Source organism: Montipora foliosa, chromosome 6 (assembly GCF_036669935.1).
Source record: "Montipora foliosa isolate CH-2021 chromosome 6, ASM3666993v2, whole genome shotgun sequence".
NCBI lineage: Eukaryota > Metazoa > Cnidaria > Anthozoa > Scleractinia > Acroporidae > Montipora > Montipora foliosa.
The window spans coordinates 46,309,959-46,319,958 of NC_090874.1; the positions used below are offsets into that span (position 1 = coordinate 46,309,959).

The window sequence follows — 10,000 nt, forward strand, 5'->3', positions numbered from 1 at the left end:
AATTTAGAGACTGTGATTTAATCCATAAAATTCCGGTCAGGCCATCCCCTTTTTTTTTCGTTTAGCATCGAGTGCGTTTCATAACATTGATTCGGTCGGTCGGATTAAAAAAAACTAGAAAAAATCACAAGTAGTCTGAGAATCGGAGGCCTGCTTTGCTAGCATCATTGCTTTGGAGCCTAGACAACAACAAGACGTGAAGCCAAAATCAACATGGCGGAAAAGTTAGTTGATGTTATTGTAAAATTAAGACAACGTGGCAAAAAGGATCAACTACCGAAACTCCTATTCGACAAAAAAATGGTTTAACTACGTCGTTAATTTTTTTTTTTTTTTTTTTTGAAAATGGCAAAAATTTGGGTCGGTCGGACGACGCTAAACGGAGAAAAAAAAATAGGATGGCCTCGACGAAAAAAAAAGGAAGAAAGATAAGCATAGCGGGGCGATATATGCTATTCCCTATGATGTCAAAAAATTGGATTCTACATTTGAGCTCTGACCTGGAGAAAGGACAGAGAGTTGTTTTTCAGCACGAGGCAGGTGGAAGGAGCCATCTCTCATCGAAAGCCTTAAAACACGCTCAAAGAAAAAGATTTTAATTTATTTGGTCATAACTTTTATCGCTCTCAGCTTTGTTTAACTTTACTAGACAAATTGTTGCCGATTTCGGAAATGAAGTCGTGGATATTCTTAGCGAAATATTCCAAGACATCTGTTGCATCCAGCCTCATAGCGTTAATCATTGCATCACAAGTGGTCTCCATGGAAGAAAATCGAAAATCGTTATTTCTTTTATAAGTATACAGTGTATACAACATCTCAGTGGTGTGTTTTAGTATTCTCTATGCAAAAAAACTCATTATTTTATACATACTGATGAAATACTAGGATTTTCCTCTTTGTAAAAAAATCATCCCTCTACCGTATGCAGTGAGGATATTGCTTTTATCTTTCACATGTGAGGATATAGGTGGTGTCATGTTAACGAACTCGCTGACCTCCATAAATTATTGCTGGAAGTAAAATGGAGCAGATTCAGAGCTTCCTTAAAATACTGCTTGTTATTAATACATGCAATATCTGTCACTCCAGCTTAGCGTCTCTCTTTTGACATTTTTCTAGATAGATATCTGTAGAAAACACGCAGGAAATGAACTAAAATCAAACAAGTTTCTTGGATTTGTAGGAAAAACGCAAATTTCCACCTGCCAGGTCAACGGCATCGCCACAAAAAATAATCGTGCTGCACTTGAAGCATGCATTTTAGCACAATTTTTGCAGTACACTGCGTAACAACAAGAAATGACCAATTTTGAGGTTTTGACGACAACGTGAGCGTAAAAATGTGAACCCTGTAGTCTCTATTTTTACTCTGAAACCACTCGCACCAATTTAATTTAATTTCATCCACATTGTACGACGTAAACTGGATGGAACGTTGCCGCCGCAGTAACTGTTCTTAAAATACGCCAGTCACTTGTACCGATAAAACTAATTGAAATTTTCTGCCCCCGCTAAAAAAGGGGGACCAGGAGATTTCTTTATCAGCAAATTTTAATCTTTTGATTTATCAATTTATTAAAACAGACAAGAGACAACGCCAGACAATTTAAATATGCCTTAGCTTGAGAATGCCGAATGAAAAAGGAACACATGATCCTTCGACAAGGGTGTGGCTTGCAGTTTACATCTCTGAATTTGTCATCATATTTCTAAGAAACGGCTTCACTGTCATCACCTTTGCAAGAAATCACCATCTACGCAAGTGCACTACGTACCTGATCATAAACCTGGCTGTGGCTGATTTGCTGGTGGGAGCTGTGTCAGGGCCCATGCATATTTGCCATACGCTAACCTTTAAACCTGAAAGTGGATTCAGTTGGAAAAAATTCACAGTCATGTACTTTGAGAACATTTTTACAAATTGCTCTCTGCTTAATCTTGCCTTGCTGTCGTTGGAACGCCTTCATGCAACTTTATTTCCTTTCAGACACTCTCGAATCATGAACTGGATTTATTTAAAGACCGTTGTTTGCATTTGGCTATTAGCTCTTGTCCCGGCGTCTGCAGAGGCTGCGCTAAGCGTTACTAACTTAAAAGCTTCCGAAATCCTTTGGGCGTCACTCATTATAATTGTCCTTTCGACCGTCATAGTATCCTATATTATTATTATCTTTAATGTCAAAAGAAATGTCCTTCCACATCTGTCTGGGGCAGGGGCCTTCGACAGGAAAATGACAGCCACGTTATTCGTTGTCACTGCTCTCAGCACACTTTCCATTCTTCCCTGGTTTTTCTACGCTGTCCTCGGTGTAAGAGGATTCAACACACTATCCTCAAAGGCCTTATTTAATATCCGCCAGTCCGTAGATGTCTTGTTCTTCGCCAATTCCTTTGTAAATCCTATAGTTTATACCTTAAGAATGCAAGAGTTTCGGACTGCCGCGCTAATCAGGTGTCATAAGAGTACTGAACCACAACGCCAGTCTCTCCAGATGAATTGTGTAACACGCATGACAGCATCTCTGGATCCTCAAGCCCTGGGTAACAGTAGTACAAGTGACCACTTTGGAAATAGTTCTCAACCAAGAATAGTGAGAATCGAAAAGCCAGTGCAATTTGACAATCACAGCCGACCTAAGCCGAGCTGGCGAAGCACGGTTAACGCTCACATATAAACATCACGAGGAGTGCCTTTTAGTCCAAGAACGAACCAACTGTTTGCAGAGATATACCTTAAAGTTTTCGATGTTGACTCGGGAGTAATCGGAAAGAACCTAAGTGCCCGTTTCCAGGAGTCGAACCTACGTTACGATTCCCCCGATTCTATCTTCGATACTCTCTACTGAGCTGAATTTCACCTTGTTCGGGTGAATATTGTCCCGTGGCGCTGGTAGAAATGAAACTAGACGCTCCGTAGGCGTAAACTGGGTGTCCTGTGGTGCATGTTACACAAAAACAGTTGGCACTGAGTTGAGTGGTATTGAAGGCGTGAAAACTGGATTTTCCCAGGAGTAATGCTGGCTAAGCCAATCCGAAAATAACTTCTGGTAATTGAAGAAGCAGGCCAGGGGATCGAGCTCGAATGCGGCATATTTCTTTATCATCCCCAGAGGTGCTCACTCCGCGAACGAAACACTACTTAGTTTTGTTTCGTCTCCTCAGAAACGAAACGTATCTATTTTGACTTCAGGATAAACTATTTACACAGTAAGGTGTAGTGGCCAATCAAAGAAGAGTTTGTAATAACTTTTATTACAGTTGAGGCCACGTCTTAGCAGTGTTAGGTTCAGAAGGCGCAAAAACGAGGCTTTCGGGGCAAAAAAAGACTTTAGAATTTCTTATCGAAAGATTGTGTGATTTCTTGATTCTCGACTGTTTTCTTTGCTTTTTTTTCGAGTAGTTTGAGATTTGTCTGGCCTAATTGCATCGTGTATCCTATGGAAAGGCACAATATAGATATGGATGTGTTTGTAGGGGACGAGGTGGTGTTATATTTGTGAACCAAGTCAACCCACAGTGTAATAGAACAGAGACTAATATTTCAATACCCACAATCTATTTCGGAACTGTAGTGTCTCTTCTTCTGAGAAAAACGTAAATTCTGGATAGGAACTCATTATTTACTTTTCGCATTTCACGCGCGTAATCTCTTTATATTCTTCTCTGAATGTAATCGAATGTGACCTGAAAGTCTCGCTTCCGCTCGCTCTCACACGAACACCGCTGAAACCGTGAATACCCAAACATCTAAACATCTATCTATAAACGTGACCAACACAAAAGCGATGGAAATTGATCACAAATTCCGTTTCCGTTTATTCCGTTTATTGTAGAATTTCATTATGTGATACATTTTCAATCTGCACTGCTCGCAGTTAGCAATAGCTAGTCGAGGCGAGCAGTGGTTAAATTTGTATAAAAGAGAGAAAAAGTAGAGAAAGCTAAAGTATTCAATTATGTTTGACAAATAATACATTGTAGAACGAACAGGTATACAAATAACAAGTGTACAGAGTATACAGTCAACTAAAATAAGAAAATATTATCTAAAATCAAATCAATACAAAGTGCTACCTGAATGATTTTGGATTAGACTGAAGCGATAGACTGTTGAAAAATCCAAAGTTATCGCGTTCCATGATTTCCAAGACCTAGTGAGTAGTAATTCGAATGAGCCGAATCAACATATTTTATCTTTTCTCCCGCCCTTACTATTCCGGAAACGAAACACTATATATTTCTTTTTTAAAGGGAACCTCCACTAAAACAACAAAATAACTTTAAACCACAGAACATACTGTTTACAATTAAAATTGTTCAAACAAAAACGCTTGTTATAATATTGGCTTTCAAATTTTTCGGGCGCCGCCATCTTGAATAATTGTGACGTATCGTGGTTGCCCTATTGTTCTGACACAAAGGACGATTGTTCTGGAACAATAAGGCAACCCCGGAACGTCACAATTATTTAAGATGGCGGCGCCCGGGAATTTGAAAGCCAAGATTATAACAAGCTTTTTCTTTTTTAACAATTGTAATTGTAGACATTATGTTCCGTGGTTTAAGGTTATAATTTTGTTGTTTTTGTGGAGGTTCCCTTTAAGTAGCTCCTGGTTGAAATAGCTTCTTGTTTGTAGCGGAGCTCCGCACGCGCAGAGCACCATAGTTAAGAAAATATGGTAAACCATCGATGCGAGAAATTTTGGTTTTATAGCCATGACGTCATCGACCGTCCGTACGTCCACCCCTCCATGTATGCCAATGTGACCAGCATCATGCCAGTTTACAGCATACATATCCATGTTTTGATCAATTGACACCTGTCAAAACGAGGTATCCGCTGAGCACTATCATGTTGCCATATCGCGTGCTCAAGCTTAGAGCTCACGGAGGTCAGATGTTTTTTGAAGTTGATCACTGGCCAGGTACCTGTTTTCGATTGGATTGCAGGCTCAACCCAGGTTAGCTCATCTAAATATAAGCGAGGCTTCATTTTTCTCGCGCTTTCTGGGGCTCGACGCGGCTACACGGCCATACTAAGTCAACTATACTTCTTACACAGTCAACGCTTTTCGTGTTCAGGTGGAAAACGGTTTTGGACAATGTTTTCTTTCTGCTTTTCTCTCTAGTTTCAATCCCGTTGACATATGAGAGCTGTGGTCCACACTGGCGGCTAAGCAGTTATTTAAGTCAAGCATCGGATGGATATAAACTTAAAGCTGAGTGTTTATTTTTAATTTGCTTAGAGCTGCTTTTTTCTCTGTATTGCAATTTTTGGCATATCTTTATTAGCTCTGATAAGGTTGCATGATGCCTTGAGGACCTAAGACTAGAAAAGAAGCGAAAGGAGAGCGAAAGAGAACGACAACGACAACGACAAAACAGAATATCAGTAATAGCTCATAAGTGGTGGAAGGAGTTACTCCACAAATTCTTTCCTTGGGAACTAAACCGTTTGTTATTTTTACGAATGCGTTATTTCAAGTGGATGCGTATTTTAAAAAGTGATTTAATGGGTTGTTCCTTTGTTCAGGAATGAAACTCAAACTTTTATTGTCAACTGGAATTAAATAACAATTATCTGTACTATTTTGGACACAAAGATAAAGTTGAATTGTTTCTTTGTTTTTCTTTAAAATGCGAGCGAACAAGTGCTTTTTTAATCCGTTCACCCAACTGGTTTTCGATGTTCCTCGACAGTGACAAAAACATTTTGCCCTTATATTATAAACACATAATCGCAATGAGTTCTCGTGAAAAACATATTTGCTGTAGAAAGAAGAAAGTAACTTCTTCCACCAAGTATGAGCTATTACTGGTATTCTGTTTTGTTTGCGTGCGTGCAAACAAGGCGTGACACTCCGTCTCAAAATTAAACCACACGCAACTAGATAAATTTCCCACCAGTGTTCAAGATCAAACCCCTTGCTGAAGAACCCTTTCCTTGAAAAATGAAACAAAAAATGGACAGCAGGCTTTCTTTCAAACAATTCTTATTGAGTTGAGTACCAATAAATATAAATCCAGACAACAGAGATCGGAGATGCATTCAAGGTGTTCGATTCCTTCAATGAACCTGTTAAACCCATATTCAATATGACAAAGTTATCACGCAATTTGCCATTTGGTTTCAGTGTTGTGCCCAACACCACAGTTTGTAAAATATTTGGAAATACAGCGTATTGCTCGACGGTCGATCGAAAGATGCAGTCGTTGTTGAAGTCCATTAATCGTCCCTTTGAAGATTCCAGATATTTATTTTTCACCGCCTGTCTTGTTTATCCAATCGAAATGCCGAGTCAGTTTTTGACTGGATTGCCATATGGCAACCCAGTAATTAATTGTGTAAAAATTATAGAACTGAGTTGACAAAAATCGCTGTCGTTGGGGCTAGGATTGTTCTTCCTTTCCGGTCAGATTTCTGTAGATGATTGCGTGAATTCGACGAAAGCACTGACAACTTACCATTTGAAAAAATTTGGGATAAAGTATCACTTAAAATCATTTTAAGGTTTTAAAAAAATTATTTTTTGCGAGCCGCCAGGCGAAACTGACCTTGCCAGCCGCTTTCTTAAGCATGACTTTCTTGTGGTACGGCATCGCGCATACCGGCGAAATTTTCGATTTCTTGGATGAGTGAGTGTGTGGGTGGGCACGCGTGACGATAGCCTGTCGGAAAGTTTTCGGATCACTATCTTATTGTTTCTGTGCTATGCTACACGTTTTGCTTTTAATTTGCGGTTGCGTTCGTTTACTTCCAGTTAAGTATTCTTTAAGTCTTTTAAGATATCCTGGCAGTGTTGAGTTGTAATCGCCATACGTGTCCTTTGGAGCGATGAACGCGATTTTTAGGTCATACAAGAAAAATATTGTTCCATTTGAATAAATGGATAAAGGTAAAGCGGAACGCACATCAACGATGGTACACACTATGCTCGCTCAAAAATTTCAGCAGGAATTTTATCCAGCTCGGTTGGCTTAATGCGTAGAGTCACGGTTGCAAACCACCTTACCCCTTAGATTAGCGACTACTCCATCATGGAATATTCTCCACAATACTGAAAGAAGTCTGAGGCGGTTCGACTGAATTGCGACAACGGAACATACGTTTGATTTCAAGACGAATATCTTTTTTGATCAATGCGTACACGACAAAATTAACGCTGGAGTTTAAATGAACGAGCAAGTACGCTACTTTCATGAGAACCGGTTCAATAGAGCAAAGCCTGTAGGTAAAGCAGAAGGATAAAGAGACAGTAAGGCTGTTACAAAGAAGAAATAACAAGATAACGGAGCCAAGAAGGCTTGTAGACAAATTTTGTCTCCTATGCCGGCTTCGAAATTTCAGCTCCTTTGGTTTGTAGTTGTGATTTATGTGAACTGCTTGGGTGATTATTTGCTTGGATACTTTTCGTGAAATAAAAACAATACGAAGATAAATGAAAATTAGTAAAAGGCAAGAAACAATGCCGAATAAAACATCCACGGCCACTCGATAATATTTTTCGATCTTCTGTTGAAAGTGATCGTTTTGAAACCAAAGGAGGCGAACAAATGTTGCAGCGAATGTGGAACTCCAGGCTATGGCCACCATTGCAATTACTCGCTCGCTTGTCACCAACGACGCATACCTCAGAGAGTGCACAATACCAATGTATCTGTCGATTGCCATGGCCCAAAGGTTCGTTGTTGAAGAAAACAGCAGAAAGTTATAAAATACAATCTGCAAGTACCAGTCACATCGAAAATAAAACTTACAGGCAAATTCACTTGGTGTGACAAACAAACCGATTGAAAAGTCTGCAATCGCCAAGGATAGAACGAACCAGTTACTGGTTACTCGCAGATGTCGTCTGCAAGTTATAAAATAAATGATGAGACCGTTTCCAGTGATTGTAAGCACAGCAATGATACCACGGATGATCCAATACCAAGTATCCAATGGTTCCGTTAAAATACCATGACTGGAACTTAGAGTATGGTTGCTGGTACTGTTCGCCATACTTCTCCATACGAAGGCCTTTGCTGTGAAGTACCGGGTTGTTTTATGCACTATTCGTTGCTCAAGGAAGAAGACACCTGACAGCTGTGTTAAGTGTTCGTCAAACCTAAATTTGCTTCAGACAAGTGGGGGATCAACTTTTTTCCTTTCAAGCCCTTGTAAATATCACTTCAATGCGCTGAAGCGTTCATGATGTTGTCAACCTTTGCCTTCGATGAAGGACCTCATTTTAACGAGGATTTAATTAAACCGGATGCCTGTATGCAGTATATCGGAAGGAACTGATAACTTTCCTTCGTTTCTGCAATTTTTCTTTTATTTTCGAATGAATGCTTTTCTGTATTGTAAATACAAACAAGATGAACTTTTGCCTAGAAAATCAAAAACAATTGAAAACAGCAAATTGAACTGGGAACTATTTGTTTCCATTACATGAGGAATCGTAAATCTCTGCCTGGATTGGTCAAAAATAAATTTTTGTTTAAACATACGGTGCACAGCTGATTACATCAACAAAGGTTCGCATTTTTAAAATTAAAGTTTTTCAGTTTGAAAAATCACAGGAAAAAACAGACAGCAGTCCACAAAACAAATAAACCTTTACCTTCACAAAGAGTATAAGGGCTTTGGGTCATACTGTTATATTCGTTTTTAAGGCTCGTTCTTTCTAACTACTTTGAATTGCTTATAAAATTGTGAACAATTAAAGAGAAACTCAAATTGAAAAACCGTGTATTAAAACCCGAGAAAAAGGAACAGCTAATGTTATTTCTGTGTTTTGCTCAATCTCAATTGACAAAAGGAACAATTGAAGATGGCAGAGATAACGGCTTCGTTAAAAGAGAATCAAAGCTCTCAGCAAGCAGGCGCCGATCATGGCGGCCACGAATCTTTTGGCTCGCGTATTCTTCAGCCAATTGATTTTCTTATTTACCTTAACTTCACGTCCTTGTGTTGGAAATGATGATGGGACTCGCTTGTCAGTAATGGCTGCGAGTTTTGGTGTGCCAATACCACTTACACGTCGTTTGCTTTCAGTCGGTTTCGCAAGATCAAGATTCCCGGCAACCAAATCTAGTAAGTATGGGTTAACGTCGCTACTAATCCCTGGCCACGACCCACCAGTGGACATTACAATATTTATTGATGTTCCGAAAAAGCCTGGCCCTTATGCTTCGACCTGTTCGAGACTAAGCTGCAGCGATTTATCGAGCGATTTATCAAGAAAATTACATGTTCGCCAGATCCAAGTTCCACTACAATACTCTCGGGACCAGCTTAAAAGGTTTCGAAGACACGCGATCATTGATACGACGCTTATAGCTGTCCTAAAGGATAACGATACTTTCAGATATCGTGGAAAGAGATCGGGAAAGAGAGTGAAAGAACGCCGAGACTCAAGATCTCAAAGACGGTGGGAAAATTTGAACGGGATCATTTGCATTCTGATGTCAACAACGCACTCAAGCAAAATGCGAATATACAAAGTAATTCTTTTCACTTTACTGCAACTTGAATGCCTTGAATTTGCCTAACTTCATTTTGTTATTTCTTCCTGTTTTTAGAGTGACAAACTTGAAAAACAAATACTGGAAATTACCGATTATAGGTCATTTGTAAGGTCGGTTAACTCGCCATTATTTTCCAAGTAAACCCAGCATAATAATTAATATATTTTAAAACTGGGCGGATGCACACTGAAATTTGTCACCATGAAACCATTGTTTTTACATCGGGTCGCGCGATCCCTACAGTTCAAAGCGTGTGCAAACATCGACATGTAAGTGGGCAAATTTATTTGATTCATAGTAAAAACGAAGCAAACTGACAAGCACTAACTTCTCAATGCCTTCGTCGCTGAATGCAATGTTCGCTTGATAACCGTGGCTTCTTCGCTTCGAGGCCGTAGCTAAACGAGGATGGAATAGCACCATCCTTCAAGACCCTCCTAGATTTTTCCCCTGCTAATTTTTCCCGGAAATCTATCTCGAAACA

At 39.5% G+C, this 10,000-nt stretch overlaps 1 protein-coding gene and 1 long non-coding RNA gene across 3 annotated transcripts in view; one reads left to right on the top strand and one right to left on the bottom strand.

The window, feature by feature from the left end:
• LOC138008433 (uncharacterized) overlaps positions 1-10,000 on the top strand; it is a 586,097-nt gene that overhangs the window by 177,533 nt on the left and 398,564 nt on the right. The gene's annotated exons all lie outside the window — the stretch shown is intronic.
• LOC138008734 (adenosine receptor A2a-like) lies at positions 5,968-8,005 on the bottom strand. The gene has a single exon (XM_068856039.1). It carries the CDS (start codon positions 8,003-8,005, stop codon positions 7,040-7,042), a length of 966 nt encoding a protein of 321 aa, XP_068712140.1. The 3' UTR covers positions 5,968-7,039.

Coding starts and splice junctions, on each gene's coding strand:
- LOC138008734 (XM_068856039.1), bottom strand. CDS start 8,005: ATGGCGAACAGTACCAGCAACCATACTCTAAGTTCCAGTCATGGTATT.